The sequence below is a fragment of the Zosterops lateralis genome (genome assembly GCF_965231275.1).
Source record: "Zosterops lateralis genome assembly, chromosome: 2".
NCBI lineage: Eukaryota > Metazoa > Chordata > Aves > Passeriformes > Zosteropidae > Zosterops > Zosterops lateralis.
In genome coordinates this window covers 40492904-40516336 of record NC_139763.1, presented here as the reverse complement: position 1 = coordinate 40516336, position 23433 = coordinate 40492904, and the positions used below count along the sequence as shown (strand labels likewise).

The 23433-nt window shown below is 34.8% G+C and overlaps 1 protein-coding gene across 6 annotated transcripts in view; it reads right to left on the bottom strand.

The window, feature by feature from the left end:
• Positions 1-23433, bottom strand: part of DOCK9 (dedicator of cytokinesis 9) — a gene marked incomplete at its 5' end in the record, with an annotated part of 111962 nt that overhangs the window by 41244 nt on the left and 47285 nt on the right. For all 6 annotated transcript variants that reach the window (XM_083881766.1, XM_083881767.1, XM_083881762.1 and 3 more), the window contains 17 exons: positions 1035-1156; positions 1565-1688; positions 1946-2038; positions 2567-2632; positions 2755-2942; positions 3027-3106; positions 4719-4841; positions 5322-5404; positions 7803-7925; positions 8056-8256; positions 8623-8763; positions 8857-8931; positions 12820-12887; positions 14180-14354; positions 17822-17956; positions 18566-18661; positions 22611-22680. In XM_083881766.1, the coding sequence (XP_083737892.1) occupies positions 1035-1156; positions 1565-1688; positions 1946-2038; positions 2567-2632; positions 2755-2942; positions 3027-3106; positions 4719-4841; positions 5322-5404; positions 7803-7925; positions 8056-8256; positions 8623-8763; positions 8857-8931; positions 12820-12887; positions 14180-14354; positions 17822-17956; positions 18566-18661; positions 22611-22680 (1963 nt within the window). The remainder of the gene's footprint in view (positions 1-1034; positions 1157-1564; positions 1689-1945; positions 2039-2566; positions 2633-2754; positions 2943-3026; positions 3107-4718; positions 4842-5321; positions 5405-7802; positions 7926-8055; positions 8257-8622; positions 8764-8856; positions 8932-12819; positions 12888-14179; positions 14355-17821; positions 17957-18565; positions 18662-22610; positions 22681-23433) is intronic.

The window sequence follows — 23433 nt, the reverse complement described above, 5'->3', positions numbered from 1 at the left end:
ATAACTCAAGGATTTCCACAGATACTTAAAGTTTACAACTTAACATATGTCACTGATAGGTAGCAGCCAGTCCTTCCTTCTCATCCCATTTCCAAAGAACTGAGAATGAGAATGCTGACCCTGACAGCCAGTTAGGGAAAGATTTTATTGCTAAATCTACACCATGTCATATTGGTCCTGACCTTCTACCCATGGGCATGAGCAGAGACAAACAGCAGAGGCATAAGGAATACACCTACAACGTGAGAAGATGAAAGATGTGAAGGAGACAATGGTTGGAAAGCTTACAGCAGAGTTTAAAAAAGACCAGGTGGTAGAGCAGGAGGAGAGCAGCACCTCTTGCTGTTGATTTTAGGTCTCTTCCTCCAAAATTAATCAATTTTGTCTCTGCATTTCAATCTCTTTGTCAAATTCCCTATCACATTTTTGTTTGGTATCCTCCTTGGTATGATTTGTATGACTACAATTATGCAAGCTTTCTGCTTTGAAAAATACAACCATAAATTTTACTTGTGAAGTATAGAGATCACAAAAATCAAGATGTGAGAATAAGACTTGTTCAGGAATAAAGGACTTACTGAAAGGAGACAGCATGAAATGCTAAAAAAAATTTAGTAAAGGACTTCAGATTATTTGCATACCTTCATAAACTCAAAATAATTTTATATGTTTAAAAATTACTGTAACTTCTGGTTAATTATTACTACAGAAAATGAAACATAAGCATTTCTTAATTGTATCAGCTAAATAACAACAGAAGTAATTAAGTAACAACTTAACTTTCTGACTTTTATAAGAATTTGACTCAACCTGCCCTAATACATCTTTTTTTGTCCCCCATGTCTCTGGGTTTGTTTGTTTCCTCTAAGTCAGACATCTGACTTTTGCTAAGAATTCCATTTCAACTATGAAAGAAAATAAATTCTACTAGAAAATTACTTTGATCTTAGCAGCAGACTGGGGAATTACAATCAAACCTTCTCTCCACAATGTTTGGGTTCTTTTTTAAGATTAGAACCATCTTTACAACATACCTTTCCAACACCCACTTCTTGATAACTAAGATAGCCCGATGGAAGATTTGCTGACACAGGGATTTGTTGCTCATTGGTGACCACTCTTCCATCTTTTATCAAAGGAAGCCAGGAATACCCCACTACAGAACATAAAAGACAAGTAATTTTAAATATTATTAAATTTTACATACATCCTTACAACAAAAGTCTTACCAAATAATTCTGATGTGTAATTCATAAAACAGAAAATGTTAGTGTAAAGGCCAAATGATTTGAACTCACACAACTACAAAGCTTTGAAAGCACAAAGTAATCATCATTGATTTTGAAAAACACTATACATTCGATAGACACTCTAAACCAAAATTTAAAACATTTAAATTAGAAGAAATATTTTATTAAATCTTTCAGTCAATACTATGTAATTAGAAAGCATCATATATATATATATATATATATATGGATCACAAAAATTATGGGTTAGCAGATAAGCATACTTCAAAAAATTTCCCTAATAATTACTGAAAGTAAAGCATTAGTGTACAAACCTTGTGTTTCAACAACATCTTTCTTCTTTGTACTCCCTTTGCTTGAATTATCACAGCTGACGTGGTAAAAGGTGAACAACAAATGGTGCTTTTCATGTAACTGAGTGGGCAATTCTATTTTAATCTGAAAGGCAAAGAAATCTCTGTAGAAGTTTTCAGCTAGAGCACTGATATGTGTCACTGGTTTTACATTTAAAAAGCAATTCTGGGTTGTATGTTATTTGAAGCTAGACCATAAATCAAACACACAAAACTTTTAAAAAGTCCTTAGAAAGAGGACCTGATTTAACTGAGAACTTTGCAATCTTCTAATATTTTCTTGTATTTTGAAACTTACATAGTACTGAACCTAGTAAGAGTCTCCTCAGAAAGGCAGCTTACCTCATCATAAAACTCTGGATTTTGATGGTGATGCAGAACAGCAGCAAATGCACTTCTAGTAAATACTGGTCCACCAGGCCTACCATAGATACACTAAGAATAGAGAAAAAGAAAAAAGAACAAAAAGACCCAGTGATCCTTTTTTCACTCTCAGCATAGAATGTCTCACCCAGAATTTGAAATATTTTAACTTGTGTTTGATTAGGCTTCTTTACATGATGTTTAATCTGCCTGCTGTGCAGCAGAGCTGACACTGTGATTTCACTTCAGGATGTCTCTACATTCTTCTACTTCTGTTCTTCCAGGCACTTTTATACATTGTGATAGCTCATAAAATGGAGCTTGTCTCTGCAGTTGATTTAAATCTTTAATGTTTTACCCTCCTGAGGAGCAGGTATAAGCTACCCGTGTTTGCAACAAGTTCATTCCTGGAATTTCAGTAAAAAAATATTAAAGACATGAAATGTTCTGTGGACTCTTTAGAAATCTCTTTTATCAGAAACAAGCAAACCATCCAGAAGTCACTCTCAAGCCATCATCCCAGTAGTAATCCAGTACTACTGTTACTTAGCTAACTGCTCACTATTTACTTCTATCAGCCACAAAAATGAAAAGACTGACCTTCAAAGGCAAAGAATCCTCTTCATCAGAATCCTTGAACTCAACGCACACTGCAATATTTCTAGCCTAAAGCAGTAGTTAAAAACATAAAGCCATGCAATTAATCACAAGGACCATCACAAAAATAAATATGTAAACAATCTTAACTAAATCTCAGAAAGAAGGTGGTACAGGTTTCTTCTACTCACCTTTGCAAAAGACTTTTGACTGTCATATTTTAAGTGCTTTGGATAAACATAAAGATGATTGTTGTAGATGGTAAAAGGCTGAGTGCATTTTGGTATACAGGGAACAAACTCCTCTATTTCAAATGCTGTGAGTGTCTTGGTACTGTTTTCAAACTGTTTCATGGGAATGTATGATGAGTTAACATAATCTGAAAATACATTGAAAAAAACAAATAAAGAACTGAAGAGGAAGAAGCCTGAATGTCCATTTAACAGTGTTTGTTAATACTTACTTGGAAAATCTGGTGACACATTGTCAATTGTAACATCCAGATTTCCTAAAATAACAGGAAGTTTGGCCATCTTTTCAGGTCTGTAGGAAGGAAAAAAAAAATAACCACCTCAAAGTCAGGCTAAATGCAAATCAGATGCCAGAAAAAAAGATAATAGGAAACAGAGGCAAAAGTAATATCCTGAAACAGGAGTATGAGAGGAAAGGTGGCTTGAGGGTGCATGACTGATCTGATTGTGCTTTTTGCCTAGATCTACAGTTTTGTTTTCCTTTAAATTCTGAGGGGAAAAAAACCTTGACACATAATATGTCAAAGGTCACAGAAATACGTGACTTTTTCCTTATTTAAATCAAAATTAAACACTTTGTCAAAGGCAAGTTTTGCCATGTAGTAACTCACTGTCATTTGCATCAAAGAGGGAATCTGTAAATAAGTTTTAAATCACAGTGGCCATTGATAAGTATTCATGGTAGTAGGATAAACTTGGGAACAATTCACCCTGCAAAACCCACCAACTATAGATGTTGTCATGTAGCTATTTCATAAACATGAAGTAAAAGTATTTTCAATGCCAAAACCATGCAGAACCCTGTATTAGTAAAGACAGTCAGCAGCATGATTTTTTTAAATTATTGCAGAGCAAATGGATGCAAAGTTTTCCCAACAAGCAATCCCATGCTGTGAAGCAAACTTCTGGTTGGAGTCAGGATTCTAATTCCAATAGATTTGCCTTGGACATTAGAACCCCTTTCTTACTATAATTCCTGTGAAATACTGTACATGGTTCCACAAACAGGATGCTGAAATAACCAAAAGCCCTTCCTTAACTCACAAAGTAGTGTGGCTAATTTACTGTTTGTTTCAATTCCAGTAACAGCATTAATGGCAAGAAGTATCAGTATATAGAGCAATTTCACTGCTACATCAAGTTCAACAAAACCTTCAGCCACTTGCTAAAAGTGAGCTAAAATATCTATTATAAACCTCACCTCCTTATCAGATTTGCTAAATAAGAAGAAAGAAACTATAGCCCGTGCCTTTTGTGTTTAGTGATAGTTCAAGTTAATAGCACTCCTGCTATTAACTCCTTGCTCTATTATTTTACATCCTATTCAGTAAGGGGATTAACAACTTCATGAACATGGTCATCTGTCAGTTATATACTCACAGGCCTTGCACACAAACTGATGAAGTCTTTAAGAGTACTTTGTAAAAAAAAGATAATCAATGTTCTATTATTTAGGTATCCTGAGACACATGCATTCCCAAGGAAGGTGGACTGGAGACTTGCTTGAATCTCTTTCCCTGAGAGCCAGCATCCCCTGTCCAAGGTCAGGGAACAAATGATTTATGCTCATACTTGTTTTCCTTTGAGAAACAGAAGAGCATATTGTGCCAACATAACTCTTAGCACAGAGAAACTTCAGGATATGATGCTGACTGCACGTTACATGTGGGATTATACTTCAGCCCCCAAACCCTATAAAAGAAAGATCTGTAGCGTATTTGAAGGCCTTAATTATATTTATACAGATTCTATATTTGATGTGAAAGACATGTATATATACATACATCAAAACATTAGATGTTCCAGTTCAAGACTATAACAAAATATGGTGTGGCCTAGGGTTAGGAGTGAGGGGTTTTAGGTTGGTTTGTTTCTGTTTCTTCAAGTGAGAAAATCAGACTTACTTCCTGAAATCTGCTAACAATTTCAGCATGTCTTCATTTGAGAGTTTATTACTGTCTTGTCTGAAGAGAGCAGAAAATCTTGCATTTTTGTCTAGGGTTCCTGAGGCATCTTTAAACAATGTCCTGAAAGTAAAAATCTTGCTTTAAGCTGAGTTTATTAAAGTATTGAAATTCATTTCAGGAAAACCTTTTATTACAGATCAGAATATACTGCACCATCCTTCATTAATATTCATTAAGCATTTAATATTCTTGTCATTGTAGGTGAGTTTAATTATATAAATATAATATATAGGTGAGTTTACTTATATAAATAGCTCAGTCTAACAAGTAAGTGTGAATCATTTCATCCTTAATAACATAAACAATACTGACACCAGAAAACAGCTGGCAATATCAACAGTTCGAATAATAATGTAAGGAATGGTTATAACTTTTTTCCTACTACAGAGCTGAAGTGCAAGTTTGTCGGAAATCTTTGGTTAATTGAAAGGAAAGAAATAATTCAAATAGCCCATTAAGTTTTACAAGAAGGGAGATGCAAAAAAACCATGTTAGAGAAAAGTTAGGAAAAAAATACAGATTGACAAGATTTGTCCTCACCTAGCTGCCCAGGCAAAAGGCATTCTATATTGACCTAATCTCTGGCATGCCTGCTTAGCATTCTTCAAAACTTTCTGTGCAACCTACAAGGGACATAAGAAATAGCCATATTTGAAAAGCTACATTTGTCTGAACCATTAGTACACAAGAAAAAAACCCACATATTGACACTGATATGAATTAGAAAATCTTCTTTAGAAGATTATTGATTAATCCTAAGTATGTGAGGGGAAGACAACCACTAATAATGCCTCTTAAATATTCATTTCAGGTTAAGCACAGCCTGCTGACTCCACAGCATTTCATGGATGAAAACAGAGACCCATCTACACTTCCTCCAATAAGAAATACTTAATTAAGCATGAGAAATATTAGGGTTTTTAAAAATAAAACTCCAGCTCCAAAAAAACCCCCAACATTTCCCCTCTCACTTGCTCCCCCCCTATATCCACTGCTCAGGCTATGTACCAGAGCACATTCCTGCAGAATAAATACTACAACACTCTGCAAGACTTTACTACAAATACACACAGACTATGGGGAAGAGTTGTGTGAAGATCACATGAACAACCCTGTGTATGGACATTGCAACATTGCTCCCATTAAAAGTTTAAATTCTTGATTTTGTTAACACTCAAATGAACAAAAAACTCCACTATCCAGAACCAACACATACAACATTCAGAGTTAGAAACCCATTGGTTTGAGATATTCAACACAGAGCTGAACCACTTGGCCTTCTCTCTTCCAGAAATCAGCTTTTCACATGTGTCCACACAGAGCAAAACTCTTTGCCAGAGGCAAAACTACCTACAGAGTAAAATTTCCTGAATATTATTCCTGATCTATGCTGTTGATACTATAAAGAGCTGATTCTATTAGTGTGTTTGAGAGAACTCTCCATTACCTTTCCTGTAAAAAGGGGGAAATAGCACTCAGAAGCACAAAACCTTGGTAAAGCAATGATCATTAGATCACTGTATTCAACATGTAAGGGGAGGAAAAGTGATTTTTTTTTTTTTTTTGCTATAGGATATGCTGCTTCCATCTTCCCTTTTTCTTGTACAGAGTAGTAATTTTTTTTTACTTTTAGTAATTTTATTGTAGGGAGCAAGTTCTAGTTCCCTGCTTGCTCCCTACAATAGACCCACATGGAGGCCTATATAGCTGGTACTGTTCTATTTTGTTTCAGATTAATACAGTGTAGTCCCTGAGAACAAGAACAGAAGAAAAATTCAAACTAAGCATTCATTTGTATAAAATTATATGCAATTGAATGCCAGAAAGCCTAAGCTAATATAACCATGAGCATTCCTATTGTCTACTCCCATTGTACAGGGCAACTACAAGTTCAGAACTCAGCATTAAATGTGGAACACCTGGGCTTACTTAACCTCTCCACGTGGCTCAGGCCCAAGGACACCAAAATCACCTACACTCAGTTCAGGTTTATTTTAAATCAGTAACAGTCAACATCAAAACCAGAGTGCTAAAATAAAAAGCTGCTTGCTTCCCAACAATAGCTGGGGTAAAAAAAAATAACACACACATTCCTGGAAAAACAAATCAGTAGGATGATCTATATTAAGACCAAGTGAAAAATACAGGTTTTTTACATGCAGCTTAGCCAGCACCAAATTTGTAGGAAAGAACACTGTTGCCCTGCAGAGACTGAAAGTTAACTGTTTCTTCTTAGGTGAAAACTGAAAACAGGCAGAACATCAACAGTAGCTGACACTGCTTACAAAAACTCTTTTCTCTTGTATGCTGGTCTGGCTATTTAAGCACAACTGTAAACCAAAAAAATGGAACCTCTGCTTCTTCTTAACTGACAAATGAGAAGTAGGCAGTAACAAAACTTTCTGTAGATATGTTTCAGAGAACATCACAATGTTATGCCATCCTAGATTCCTGGAAACTTAAGATGTTCCAGTAGATTATTTCCAGAAGTCATTTGGGGTTCTATCAAATCTGCAAAGCATTTTATACATAAAACCAGAAGCTTAATGATCTCAGTGGTTCTGGAGGAAAAAACCAGCAAGGGACAGATAAAGTAACAGTAAACTATTGGCACCAAAAAGTGAGACAAAGAAAATGTCAGCTACATTACTCTAAGTAAGATGCATTAACTAAGAGAGACATACAGTTATGATCTATATTTAATATTTCACTGTTCAACAATTTTCAACTCAACTTTTACACTAAAGTCCAATATTCTTTTGTCAAAACAGTTTACACTAGAGACATTCTAAAAATTACATTGTCACAATTATAACAAGTGAAATAAATGTTTCCAATAAAATGTTCCTTTATCTATAATGTACTAATGCTTACTAGAAGTAACTACAACTTACTAAATCAATTTATCCAGTTACATAAATTTACTATAAAAAAATGAACATTTTGATTTATACATATTAATTTGAAATCAATCTGGTTTGCCTCAGCATTTTTTTCACACCACAGAAGAAAATTACATACCTTTGATGAATCTGAACTTTTCATATATGGTTCAGCACAATGTGTAATACTTCCCTGTAATACCTTTTCTATTCTAGCCACAAGGAAAATGTCAGTATGAGGACATGTGACTGAGAATATTCCCTAGAAATAAAACGAGAGATAAATACAGAAGGAAAATGCACATTTTACATCACATAATAGAAAGCCAATGAAATAAAGTAGGAAACTTGTATCCAAAATCCTACTAGTTCTTCAGGTTCCTAGTTCTTACCTGCTTTGGATATTGCAAGACAGTTTCATGAACGTCCTGAATTCTGTGTAAGCTATCACCACTGCCATTCACCATTTGTTGAGATGTACTGGACAGCATTTGCCTTACTGAGGCATGGTTCAAATCAACATGGAAATCTGCTGAAATCTTCCTGTTGTTTTTAATATCAAATAGTGACAGTGTGACAAAGAAAGGTTCTACCTAGACATTAAAAAAAACAAAAAGATAATCAAGGGTCAGTGCTGGCATCTAGATCACTATAAAAATGTGCATAAAAAAAGGTAAGTAATATTTTCATGAACACATATCGCCATCAGCCTAGGTATTACTGACAACATGTAAAAGAAAATAAAAGAAAAATTTCTCCCTCCACCACACAACAAAATTATTTACAGTAAAGTTACTTTCTGTAGGATTTAGGCCTTCATTTTGATTTAAAGAGTAAAAATTCCCATAATATAAATTTCTCAATCACAGCAAGGAATCTCTACCATTAAGGATAGTGCCAACCAAACATTAGGACATTCATTTCCAAATTAACAGAAAGTAATTAGATTAATTATTTACATTTGTTGTTGGTCCTTCTTCATTTTCTGCAACACAGCTTTGCAAATTAAACGATAAATCATTGCACTTTACAAGAATTTTTTTTCCAAATTTCTCTTCAAATGGCTTCACTTCTGGTTCAATGCTAGAAAAGTCAAGTTTCTTTAAAAAGAGAAAAGAAAAATTAATGTAAGTTTGCTTTCATCTGGAAAGGATCAACATAAAATACCCCTGCTTCCTTGTAAGAAGTCTAACCTGTGCATCTGGATCCAAGGCAAAAAGTTTAACTCTGCTCTCAGTTTTCAGCTTGATTTCTGCTTCTCTGGTACTCTGTTCAAAATAAGAAAAAAAGTCTTGATATCACACTATTAAAGTGGGCTTTAATTTCATGCTTTTTTGTGTGATGTTCAAAGCTCCACACACTTTTGATTCATGCATTCATTTCTCTCTTACTGAGCTTTGTACCTTCTTAGTTTACATTGATCAAACATGACTAGGCACAAAGTAAAAGCTTCTTCTAATGCTTTTTTCCAGCCCTAGAAGTATAAAACCTTACATCAGCAACATATAACCTTCCAAGCTCATGGGAAGTACACTTCAGTGTAATTTATATATCTGCCTCCTTAAACAATAACTTGCACAATCCTATTTTACTTAAATAAAAACATATTGTATGACTGCAGGTTAAAGCTCAGAGCTATCCTGAGACCGTAAGATTGCTCAGGAAACAACAGATCACCTAAATTAAGAAACACTATCATAGCTTGCTTTCTTTTTTCTTTTTCTTGGTTGCTTTTCCTTTTTTTTTTAACTTTTTTTGAGCTCTCCTGCCAAAGAAGTGGTTTTCCTGTGGGCAGCTGGAGAAAATGCAAAAACTTGCAAAAGATAAACCCCTCACATTTAAATTTACTTTCCAGAGTTCACTGTACACTGCCTGGGATTTGTGGATATCTATCTATTAACAATAAAACAAAAGTGAAGTGGAACAAAATAGAATGTAAAAACTGATGGTATACATAGCTTACCTTTGTTTGAAAAAGGTATTATTTAAAGAGCATTCTATGATTTTTAAAGTCACAGGACATGACAAATGAACAGATGCATGTACCAAAATTACCCATGCAGGAGAAATGCCATTCTTAAATTAGCAGCTGGCTAAACAAGGATACAAAATACTACATTACAGGCAGGTGTTCTTTTTGGATCAGCCTGTATGGGTTAAAAGAAGTTACAAACCCAAAATGTTCATCACTGACCATCAGCAGGAAGTGATCTACTGTCTACATCTGCTTTGCTGGAGACTGAAGCAACTTTTACTATGTCTCAAGAGAAAAAAAAAACAAAGCAAAATAAAAGAACAATCTCTAAGAGCTTATAACCCTATTTTTAGGTGGGTAACAGGAATTTTAAAAAGAATTTGGCTTAAAGGATGTATTATAGAAGAAAAACTTCTGAGGTGCTATTTTGAATATAAATGCTCCAGTGGTTTTCATTTACTTTACTTTGTTAACTTTAACACAAAAAGAAGATAAAAGGAGAGTTGCTGTGAAAGACGACTCAGATACTCAATATCAGCAGAGTACAGACAGAATTAACTTGTTGTACAACTGGTATAATTGAGAAATATAGGAAATGTGAAAAAGTTTAAGGATGGCAATAAAGTTGTGTGCATGTTTTGTAAAGGTAATATTTACTGGCAAGAACTGAGGAGGAAGATTACCTAGCCATATGAGCTAGACAGAAACTGCTTCATCTAAAGCACCTTGAATAGTTTTATATTCTTTAGTGTTTTGTGCACAAAGACCAGATGATTATGTGCATTTTTGACTGACAGATCAGGGGCAGTTGTCAGAACTCAGGAACTGAAAATGCATGTTACCATGAACCCTGTCTATAGCACAGCAGTGATTTTGTTCCCTCATCTGTAAAATTGAGACATTATTTTCCCACCTCAAGGTATTCTGGGACCAACAAGAGTAAACGAGGTACTTGAGAATACTGATCATGACAGTCACAGCTATTTCAGAGGTCTAATTTATTTTAAGATTAATAAATGCAACAAAAACAAACAACCCCAAACAGCCACAAAAAAAATCTATTACAAAACCCCTTCATTCACTCTTGGTAGTTAAAGTACAGATAAATGAACATGAAATAGGAAGGAAAGACAGATTGAGATAGATGAGTGCACATCTATGCACTGAAGTGCAAAATACCATCTTAGTTTATGTTATAAACTACCAGCTATTGATAGAAAAATGAAGGCTTGGAGATGCACGTACTCACAAGGGTTAAACCCTTCCTAGGAAGTCTGTTTTTTCCCCTACTGTCAGGTGCTCTACAATCACCCCTGAAGGAATTTCTCTCTCCTCATAAGGATATGAGGTCAGCTATTGTGAAATTCTCCTCCTAGAACCAACAAAAATAATAGAGCAGCTATAACCTCTTCTAAAAGAAAGTCCAATGCCTTGCAAGGCTTCCACTGGGGAAAAAGAACCAAATCCAAACAACAGCTGAAAAGACAAGGCAAGAAAGAATAAAGGACAAAATATCCTCCAAACGTAATTTATATAAAGCAATCAAGTTAAGACACAAAGAGTAATGTAAATGGGCAGAGTTTTCCCTGCAATTTTCCTCAGGAAACAAAAAGGCTAGGAAAATACATTAGAGCAAATTATTTAGAAAAGCAATGTTTAGTGAAGATGAATTAGAGGGGGAAACTAAAAAAAAAAAAAAAAAACATTTTGAAGGAAACAGAAATATAAACAGGTTATAACAATGGAATAAGTAATAAAAATAAAACATGCCAGTGCTTAAAGAGCTGCACAAAAATAATAATTGTAAAAAGTAATGAGCTTTAAGAGCTGCATGCTTCTGATCCAAAAGTTATGGAAACAGGAAGTGGCAACTGTAATACTAAAACTATATGCAGGTGCTGCAGCTCTGAAATAAAGTTCCCTCTGGAAGGAATATGGACCATAAGCACTATAATAACTGACTATAAAGAAAGAAGAATCTTCCACACAGTAAGAGCATCTAATTTCATATTTATTTCTGAAATAAATTTTCATAGCCTCATGCACATATGTTTGATGCTTACAGCCCTTCCAAAGAAGCCTTGATTATATGCACCAAAATCCCAATTAATTTCCAAGTACAGCCATAGCTGGAGCTAGATTATCACATAACAGCTTTTTGTGTACATGTGCTAAATAGATTACAAAGTGGTAACAGAAAGGATTAAGTCAGCCAACCAATTTGGGTGCTAAAAGCTTGTTAGTATATTCTGACCGGATTCTTTGATATGTTAGCTACTGTAGTAGATAGAATTTGGTTTGCTTATTTTCAGTTCATAAGCTGCACTACCTTCAGGAGGAGTTACTAGCTCAGGCAGATCCTCTGAAAAGAAAGGGAGAACATTCCAGAGAATGGTCAAGCAGAAAAGTTTCAATAGTCCAGGCTGTACCACACAGAAGAAAGAGTAACAAAGTTACAGGAACGAGTTTGGATTCTGCAGCTTCAATAAAAAACGCCACCAGTTTCAGTTCTTGGGTGATTTAACAAAAATTTCTCCCTTATAAAACTCACAAAACCAACTGCAACACACAACTCACTGATTTAACTGAAACAAAGTCTGCAAATGGGCTGAGGAAGAGTTACTGTTATTTTCTATTTGGCTGCATTTTATTTCATGCTTGTTTCTATCACACTTCTGTAAGAACAAAATTGAAAAGCAAGAACCATGGCAACACAGGAAGCATCCATGGACCTGCCAGTTCATTATAAACACAAACATCTTAAAATACATTCACTTCATCACTGCTATTAAGCTGCTCTGGATTTTTCAATCTAAAAATAAAAATTGACTTCAGTATAACTAGATTTCTATGGAAACACTTGAACACTTACCTGAATGGTTTATTAACCAATACAAAATATAACGAATTAATAAAATAATAAAATAGTAAGATACGTGGCATTTAAACAGCATATTAAGATTGATATAGGAAACCTCAAGACAGTACCTCGTTTCCTTCCAAAAGCAGAAAATAAAGAAGCTCAATAACCACACCTATTCACAAAAGAGCTTCTAAGCTTTCCAAGCACCACAAATTGACTGGAAGCTACAAGCCAATGCCTTACCCTTACAGAAAGTTCATGTGGCTAACTTATGTTTAGTACTTTATATCCCAAGTTGACATTTACAATATATATTACCTTGGCAATTTCAGGATAGTAGTTATCAAAACTACTTGATGAGCTTTCCAGTTTGCTTTGTTCATCATCTGAAATTATAAAATCTAATTTTAAAATAAATACAAAAGTTCCAAAGTGCTCACAAAACTTTATAGCAAAAGAATTTCATCTTTTTTAATCTCCTACCCCCCTAAGAAATGACAACTGTTAACATAAATAGGTTGTAGACAACTGCCTCATTTTGAGGCAGTGATTTCTTGAAAGATCTAACTAGTTATAAAAATCATTAAAGTAGCAGTTATTTCTAATCTTACCAGAACACATCTTTAATTTTAATTTTGATATCTGCATGGGGCAAGCAGATACTCAGTGCACAAACTTACATTACTCTTTTTACTCTTTCCACAATGCATTGTAACTTGATTTCCAAACAAGTTCCCTCTGTTCATTAGGTTCCCAGCTCTACTCACTAACAGTTACTAGATTTACAAAGCAGCCATTCAGTTAGCTATAAACATCTTGCAGTGCTAAGGTCAACTAAGGAACACAGACTAAAATGTCTTTCCCAGAGCTAGATGCTTCTCCTTTTCAGATTTGCTTTTGTTGCAAACATCACATAAATTTTGACAGTCTTTGAAGACTGTGATATCTCATTTTAAACTCTAATGATCCCTTTTGGTACTTTGTACTATCTGTAAAAAAACAACCTTCTGTTGTTCTCCAGGTTGTTCTGGATATGCATACAGTTGGTTTCACACCAGTTTCCCTCCTCATCCACTCTCAAGAAGAAAAGTGAATGAGAGGACATCTAGACTATCCTTTTGTCACTGAAATACTGGTGACATACATCACATTCCTTACAGATATCTGCCTTACCTATTCTTAAAGGCCTCCAACAGAGAGGATTCTACACCCAAGCAGTCTATTTCAATTCTTGCAGGAAATATTTGTGGTCAAGGGAATTATATTTAAATTTAAGCCCCATGCTGTAACCACGATTTCTACCTAGAGTGACCACAGAACAGAGTATTTCTTTTTCTGTAGCATTTTACACATTTCAAAACAAGTCCATCCTAAAGTTTTTTTTCTTCCCTAAACTGTCTCAGTACTGATTTCACATTGTGGGATCTACTTTTCTAGACTTAAATCAGTCTCGTAATTATCTTCTGGACTTGACTCAACTTGAATCAACAGAGAACAGTACTGTTTTAATGTCCAGAAGGTCAAAAGGCTCATCAGTTGAAGTGGACAGTAAAAAGATCTGTAATTTTTATGACTAAGGAAAACAAAAAAAAAATTAGCCACATTAAAGCCTTTCTTTCCAAAATGCTTGTAAGAAGACATGTCACATAACATTAGCCTTGCTAGAAACCCTGCTTACCTTCGTGAGACTCGCCATTTCTTTTTTCTTGCATTGCAGCCTCAAAGTTTAGCTGAAGGATTTTGTTCAGAGTGTTTATCCACTCTTCCATTTCAAGCTCACTGTCTGCAGCTAAAAGAAAACTACTCTTGTCTTGCATCTTGAGTTCAAATGCGAAACGTCTGACTTTATTGTTCTATAAGAAAATAAAAGACCTGTGTAGCACTTCACATACTGTCTAACCACCACCAAAGGAAGTTATACATATTTCAGATATTCTATACAAAAATACAGTTTGATATTTTGAAAAAATGTATCACAATGACACTTTCTGCTGACATTTGACCTTTTGAAGTTATTTGTAGGACTGCAACAAGTGCAAGTAGGAAAGAGAACAGCCTGTCTTCCATCATTCCATCAGTCACCATTCTGCTTACAATCATTTTATAAAAGCCCAGAAGATGCAATTTCCAAATATCAATTCTTTATGTACTCAGATCACCTAGAAATGAAGCTAACTAATGCCTACTGAAAAAAAAAAAAAAAAGGAAAGAAAAAGCCCAAAACACTATTATATTTGAGTGACAACTGTTTGCAGACTGGGATTTTATTATAACCTACATCAACCCCAAATGCTCTGATATTTTTAGTCATACAGCTATACATAAAGCTGGGAATAAGTTCCTCCTTTTTTCCACAACCATTTCTGTCATCCTTCTCTGCACAATTTAAACCAGGGTTTGAAATGCTACTTAGTCTGACTCATGTTTCTGGGAATGAATTCAGAAGTCTTAAATGAAAATTCTGTATTATCAACAATTTAGTTTTACAAATTGATAATGCATTAGATAAACAATAATGGTTGGGGGATTTTTTGTTTAAGTTAAATTAAATGTCAAATTACATTTTAGTTTCACTGTATCTCAGATTCTTCAATTAACAGACTAACTACTTGCTGACAAAACAATCAGCTTTCTACCAAAATTGAGTTTCTGTCAAGGATACAAACAAAAGTGTGAACTTCAGACCTATGTCAATCTTGCAATTGAAATCTTTCAACTTACCAGTTGAAATCAGTGCTGAAATAAATGCAAAAGCCTGAGAAAAGTAACCTCTGTGTTTCACAGCATAAAACCTTGACACAGGCAGTAGATGTCACAGATCTCAGCTCTCACAAAACACTGAATTAGAGCAACTGTACTGCTATATATGGCTGGATGTGTGAATAGATACACTGCATATATGATGCGCTCCACATCTCTGATCAGAAAAGTCACTGTATAATTCAGTATTAAAATAAAAACCCCCAAAAAACAAAACCAGATCCAAAAACACCAAACAGAATTCCAAGAATTCCATTCTCTATTTAAGTTTGGAGAAAAAAAGAAATACACCCAAATCAAAATCCTCAACCAAACAAAACCTCCTTATTGCACAAATTCAGCATTTCTCTTGATACAAATTCTGATGAAGAAGCATATTCTGGTCTAACTTCATGTCTATAAGTGAAGTCAGTATTTTTTTCTCAAGCATCTACTGCCTTTGAAAAAATAAGTAAGCAAATGCACTGAATGAACACAAACCAGGAAAGTGTTACAGCAATGCAATAGGAACTTATCTCCCCTCATTAAAAATACTGACTCTGAAACAAGTAGTTTCATTCTGAGAGCAAAAGCTTGGAAGCATAATGACCTAAGAAAAACCATTTCTATGAATTCCATGTCAGACTACTTAAAAAGTAATACAGCTGGATTCTCTATAATTATTTTCCTTTATATTCCTCTTCTGTTAAATGGGAGTGCAATTTCTACTGTGTAGACACCACTACCACTTTTTCCCATATGAGTTAAATGTTAATTCAACACCAATAATAAGCAACAGTAAAACCATAAGGTCATCCAGAAAGGATATAGAATGATATAGATATTTTATTATAAGATAATAAAATAACATGCCCAGAATAGGGGCATTATGTACAATATTTGATAGTTTAAATCAGAATTTACTTGTCTCCCACCAGAAATTCAAGTGAAGACAACAGTTATTTCCAAACCCCTTTATTCTAGCCACTGAATGACTACTTGGTTTCTTGGAAGTGAGCATTAACTGGTTTTGACTTTGCACCTGATGCCAATTCATAACTAGTCTCAAATTTTTACATGCAGTTTTGAAGACTGGGTGCCAAGACGTACACTGTGCAATATAGTACAGCATTAGAGACACAGCCAACTATAAATTTTAAAGCATCCAAAGTACAGTTTTAAAGATGCCTGTATCAGTTCTACTCGCAGAAGAACAAAGGAACAGTAATACATTGTTTGTTTTAAAAAGCAAGCTTCTGGCAGAGTCTGAGGAAACTTGAGGGTAATTGGATTGAATTGATGGAACAGGAAGTATGGAACAGTATGAAAGTATGTATGAGGAAAAGAGATTTTCAGGTTTTAAATCCTAAAATGATAGAATGGTTAGGGGTTAGAAGAGGCCTCTGGTCGTCATTTCATCCAACACTCCCTCCCTCAAACACAGCCAATTAGCACAGGATCGTGGCCAAGAAGCTTTTGAGGATCTCCAAGGATGGAGACTCCACAACCTCTCTGGGCAGCCTGTGCCAGTGGTCTGTCACCCTCACAATGAAAAGTGTTCCCTGATGTTCAGAGGGATCCCCCTGTTGTTCAGGTTGTGCCTGTTGCCTCCAGCCCCGTCACTGGGCATCAACTGAGCACAGTCTGGTTCTGCCCTCTTTGCACCCTCCATGAGTATTTGTATATATTGATGAGACTACAGTCATGTTTAGGAACCACTTTTATGTCTGCTGGCTTGTTTTAAAAACACAAATTAAATTCCTTTCAGTGGAGTTGGCCAGAATTGTGTCTCTAAGGCAGAGTATTTCCTGTAAAATTATATACAGAACTTGCAAAATGATAAAATTTATTACAGTTATAAGATTTTCATAGGAGTTGCCTATTAAATGTGTATCAAAAAAACAATACTACAATATTTGGGGGGGCGAAATCCTCTGTAAAGTTGTTTTATCTCTTTGTGTAAATCTTCAAGCAACTTTATATTACAAGAATATTATTTAAGCAATACATATTTATTAAACTTTGTCTATTTCTGTACAAGCTCAAAAAACCCCTAAGACTCATGGGGTTTTTCCAGGTATGCTGTGCCTAACGGAACAGTTACATGCTGTACTATAAATACACAGCAGAATCACAAAAAAAGAAAAATAATCTTTTCTTTGGCACTTTCTACTAACAAACATTTTACCAAAGCCCTTAACTTTTCAAAATAAAGAAAAGCACAGAAAAGTAACATTTTAAAGGTCAAACGAAAGCATCTGGAAGGGTGTTTGAATTCAATACAATTCTCGCAACAAAAATCCCACACAAGAAGCTATGAAAAACATTTTACAGCTCATGCAAGCACAAAAATCTAACTGAAATAAACTTCAATTTTATGCTGTCATTACTTTGCCAAGTTTGGGGTTCTTTGTGCATTTCCCTTAGAAATCTTGTTCACTGCTTTGGCAAGTGGCTATTTGTTCCTCTGCATAATAGGTACTTATCTACATTCAACAACACTAATCTATATTTTAAATAAAACTTCACTTGCTAATAAATACAGAATTAATTAGCAAACAGGCAGAATAATTATAATTACCTGAACCACTCCCATACATGAATCTAGAAATATTGATCCTTTAGGTTCTTTTGATATTTTTTCATCTTTGTAGAAATTGAGATTATAGGATCCATCACCAAGCTGGATTAAGTGGAAAAATCTTCTTTTAAATGACTAGTGAAAAGAAAAGAGGCAAGAAGAACAGTGACAACACTAGTATTAATTAGCTTATTACTCATAAGTGCTATTTACATAGAAAAAAACCTTTTATTTATAGATGACATAATCAGTATCTGCAGAAGAGAAAATATAAACTCTTAATTTAAAAAATTAACTTATGATATCTGCAGCATGATTGTACTATATCAATTGACATTATTTTTGACCTACTGAAAGGTATTTAAAACTGACTCTATAATATAAATGAGGCAAATTAAAGAATCATAGTTTTATATAAAATATAGTAATAGAAACAAATAGCACCCCCACTCCCTACATCCCCATATTACACAGTCCCTTTTCCACTAAAATCACACCAGGGTACAGTTAGAAAAATTTAACTCCTCCCACATACTAGATTTTTCATAACTTCTTTTTCCCTGATTTACATATAATAAAACAAAAGCAAGGTTACAGATATATGAAGTACATACAAGCTTTCTTCTTTCTTTTCATACAATTTTTTTTTTCAGAACTAAACCACATACCACAAATTGACCTCTCCAAAGCACGGGGATATTTAAAATCAGTGTTCAGGTTTTGGTAAGATATTCTTAAACTTACTCTCATTGTCACACTGATTGCACTATTCATGTTGCCTTTGTACAGCCATCCTTGTTTTGTTATTCCACCCTTCTGAGACCCAAGAGATGCTGCATCCTGGATGAAGCAAGGAATACAGGGAAAGAAGAAAGAAAAAAAGAAGAAAAAAGTGAAGGTTAATTTTGCATCACAGTCCATGTAGTATTGATCAATAATTTCAGAAGCCATTTTAGAAGTTGGAATAACTATGTTCATAACATAATGATAATAATGTACCATGAGCCCCTGCTGAAATTCTATAGCTTTTCCATTTTTTTATTTAAAGACCTGGGATGAGATAGACCTCATCTAACTTTTAATATGTAATCTGGCCACTTCTACAAGCTTTATCTACAGCCAACAGGATGATCCAGCCTATAGATAGCTAAATGTTTGTCAAGACAAATCCAAATGAAACAGGAGAATGAGCAAACAATCAAAACTTAAAACATTTACTTACATTTACCTTGTAAGCTTTTCCACAGAGTGTAAGATTTTTTACCAATTTCTATTGCCAGAAAGAACAATGCAAACACATGCTTATCCAAAACTTCAATCAAGATTTCTCCAACCATTTTGCTCTACATACAGTACTTCAAAGGCCTTACTTTCCTAAGAATTTACACAGAACTAATCCTTGAATTGGATCTGCCTTTTTACAGATCAGAATCCAAGCTCTGCAGAGAGAACAAGACTGAACTTGGCAGCGAAGGCAGGTTCACAAACAGCAGATGCAATGCAAGCATCACATATCACACCCACTGCCTGTACACCACATCCATCTGCCAGTGGAGGGAACTGAATTACTGCATCAAAAAACTTAGGATGTTAACAACTACCAAAAAGCAGTACTCTGCTATCAAAACAGAACAAAAAGACAGATTTATAACTGCCACAGAATAAATATTAAGTCACCAATTCCAAGTAATCTGTTAGAGTACTATGAAGCTGACATTACCATGGTTTCCAGTTGATGTAGCCCATTTTGAAACAAAACTACTAATGAATTAGACATGTAGGAGGATTTTCATCCATCTAGAGGAGAGATACTCCTGGTATTTTTTTATTGAAACATTCAGAATTAGCTGAGCATCCAGCTAATTAATTAATTAATAAAAAAAGTTTCACAAAACATCTTTGAGTACCTCAAGTACTTTTTAATTCCTTTTCTTGGCTGTTAAGAAAACATGCAACAAAAACTGATTACATAATGGGGAGAAAGGCACTAGTTTAACAACTGAACATTAAACCAAAATCTTGGAATAACATGAATCTGTTTCTGGAACTGAATCAAGGAACATTCTGTAAGAAGTTACTAGGTAATTGATTTACAGCTTATTTAGTCTGTCTAGCTTGCATACTCATAAGCATATGCACATGTGAACTTCAAAAAACTGTGAACAGAAGGCAAAAGATGCATCAATCTGACCTTTTAAAATTTATAGTCAGCATTGCACTATTGAAGTAAGCCCAGTAAGGATGACATGGTCATCAACAGTCAGAGCATCTGATATAATGGCCCAAAGGCGTAGTACAGAAATGCTCAGTAAATTTTCACTGTCCAAGCAACACAGTCACCTTTTTTTCATATTTTCAAGTAATTAGTCTCCACTACTGTTCTGTTACCTAGATAACTATCTTTCTTGTACAAGAATAAAGATACAAACACAACTTAAAACACTGGGTTTCCAGTATGACTCTATACGACTTTTCACCTTCCCTGGCATGAGTTATCCCCAAGGAAAGGATGGGTGTAAATCACCTTTACAAGTATAAGACAATGAGTAGATAATGAGCTACTGCCAAAACCTGGCACAAAACAACCAATGCTTTTCTGTAATTGCACGAACCATTCATAGGATCACCTCACATGATTATAAAATTCATTCATTACCTGAGTTAAGAAAAAATAAGATTTAGCTCTATTAAGACTTCAGTCCCCAGTCTCTGAGGTGCACAATTTCCCAACTCTCTCATGAGCTGCATGCTGTTTTCTAGCAATAAAACTGAGGGTCATTTGGGCCTCTCTAGTTACACCATTTCTTTCTGTCAGGCAGAATTCCTGCCTACAGAGCCAAAAAGCTACTGAATCTTTCCAGCTGACCATCTGTTAATACAAAGGAACCCAGGATCCAGTTGTTAACACACAACTCTTACACTGAAAACATACTTCCTGTTTCCAACTGGTAAGGTAATTTCCTCACTTTTATCATTACTGCTGCACACTGTGCTGAACTTTTTTAAGCGATCTTTCCCACAAACTTAGCTCCAAAGTTTACTTCAACAGCGACTGTTTCAACAAAAACAATCCCATACCAGACTGAAAAATTCCATTTGCAAACATCAACCTGATGGCCTGATAGCCCAAATTAGTTTCTGGATAGGTAATTTTCTCCTTTTCAATGATGTGTGAATAAACTAATCTTTATCTGATTTTCCTTCAATTTTTAATCACTTGTAGCTTTTTGTTTTCTATCGTTCTCTTAATAAATCATCTTTCTTCAAACACAAACAAAAGCGAAACAAAAACACCGAACAACTTTCAATCTAAGGTTTGCATCTGTGCTTTTTGGCATAGAAAGATATTAATGTCTGAAAGAAACACCTCTTGCATTAAGTCTTCCCTGGATGAAAGAATATATGTCCCCCCCACTCTATTGTCCCACTAACTTCCCTTTTCCTCCTAGCATGTCTTTTTCTTGTGTTTATTTTTCAAGTTCCTCAAAGAGTAGCAGACCTCTCTTCCAGTGATTGTACTTCTGAAAGAAATACCCTGTTCCTGTAAGGAGAGAGGACAGGCAGTCCTCTCTACTTACACTTCCTAGCAAAACACATACTTCCCGCTGATAGTCAAATTATAGTTTTTAAGTGTTTAACTAACTCTACCCATAATGTATTTCCTGGTAAGAATTATAGTCAATTATATATCCATTTAATTTTTTTAGTGTTTACCTCACTGTTTTCTAAAACACTTCTGTTGTCAGAAGTATTATCACAGTAAATAATGCCAAGTCTTTTAAATGTCAGTATAACAGTAATCATAATTATTCCCATCCTACAAATAGGAAGTTTTGGATATAGATGCCTAAAGCTATTTCAAAGCAAATATCACAGTGCAGATTAATAGCGGTGCTGGATAAATGTCAGTCTAGGTCTCTCTGACTGGTAATCTATCTACTCAGATGAATTTGTCAAACAATTTCTTCATATTTAATCCTTTCATTTCATAAGCAGCAGTTCTGAACACCAGGAATTTAAAAGTAAAGTAAAAAGGAGGTAAAGACCACAAAATAGAAAAATTATTTTAATTCTTGTTTAAGATGTAAGAGCTCAAGTACTCATAAGAAAACAGTGGCATTTAAAATGTGTTTTGAAACAGGGTATGGTAAAAATAAATAAATCACAAATATAACAGAGGCTGTTGCTAAAAAAAAGTCTTTGGCATTTGAAATATACTTGAAAACTGCTTGACATTATACATCTCTCCCTAAGTCAATGACACAAAAGAAAATATCTTGGAGTTTTAGTCAATTTTTTTAGCTTTTGTTTCTATGATAGCTCTTCCAGTATTATCCTATACTCAAATTTGTGATGAACTGATTTAAGTCCACACTGTATGCTACACTTTCATCCATGCTGAAGTGGGTGTGCTGTTGTTGTGCTGGAACAGATTCACCTACAATTTTACTCAATTCCATGATTAAACTGCACGAAACATTTCTCCCTGGAAATCTATCTACATAGACACAGTATAAAACATATTTTATGACAGCTGAAGGAATATATGTCATCAAGTACTAAAACTTCAATTTTATTATCTGTCAAAACTTTTTCTTTGGAGACAGATCTCCAGAGAACAAGGTTATTTGAAAGGAGATAGGTAAAATAACTGATTTGTTTCCCAATAAGGTAGTTCAATCTAATCTCTGTTTTCATGTACTTACATCAACACTTAACCAAACTCACAACATCTACACACCCAACATTCTTTAACGAAAATGAAAGTAAGGAATTGCTATTATCTCACCTCATCTTTATCCGCTTCTTCATCCACTTCATATAAATGAACAGGAAGCTTGTCTGGCTTAGTCCCTTTACTACAAAAGAAAAAGCTTCTGAAGTACTAGGAATTTTGTAAATAGTTAGATATTTTATTGATGCAAAAATTAAGACACTCTTTTCCTGCTGAAGAGCAAAAAGAACAAGAATAACAAAGTAAAAGCATGTATTTTTCATTAATTCCATTTCTTAGAAAGCTATTTTCCTCATTTGTACATCTGGCCGCCATGTCCCTTCTGTTCTGCTTGTCACAGTCCTAATGTGTAACTGAAGAGAACAAACGCCTTGTCATTCACTGCACTCCTAATTGCTTATGAGTAAGAATTCATACCTGCAACCACTGATTCCTTGCAGGAAAAGTCATTTTTTTAAATTCCTATTGTGGTTTCTGTTCAGGGTAAGTGAAAACCAGGTGCTGACTTGTACAAAACCCATGAGTAGATCAAAAAGCTCCGCAGGGCAAGGTAACTATTTCTTAGCTGACAGACGCAGGAGAGCAGTTAGGGAAGACATAGATCTTCCAGAGCTTGGGTATTCAGAGTACTTAGCTACTCTCAGACATTCTTAGAATTGGTGTTCTAATCTCTATACTCTTCCTAGAATATTTTGAAAAAGTGGGAAAACATTTTTCTAGCAGATGGTTTAGAAAGTTCCTAACAGATGTCAGTTAGGCTTTTACTTTGAATCATCCTGTGAAAACCTGCTCTAACCATCTCAGTTAGGTTCTATTCCCCAAGCTCCTAAAGGCCGCTCCAAAAGCTGCTTTTGAAGTGATGAAAACAGGATATTAC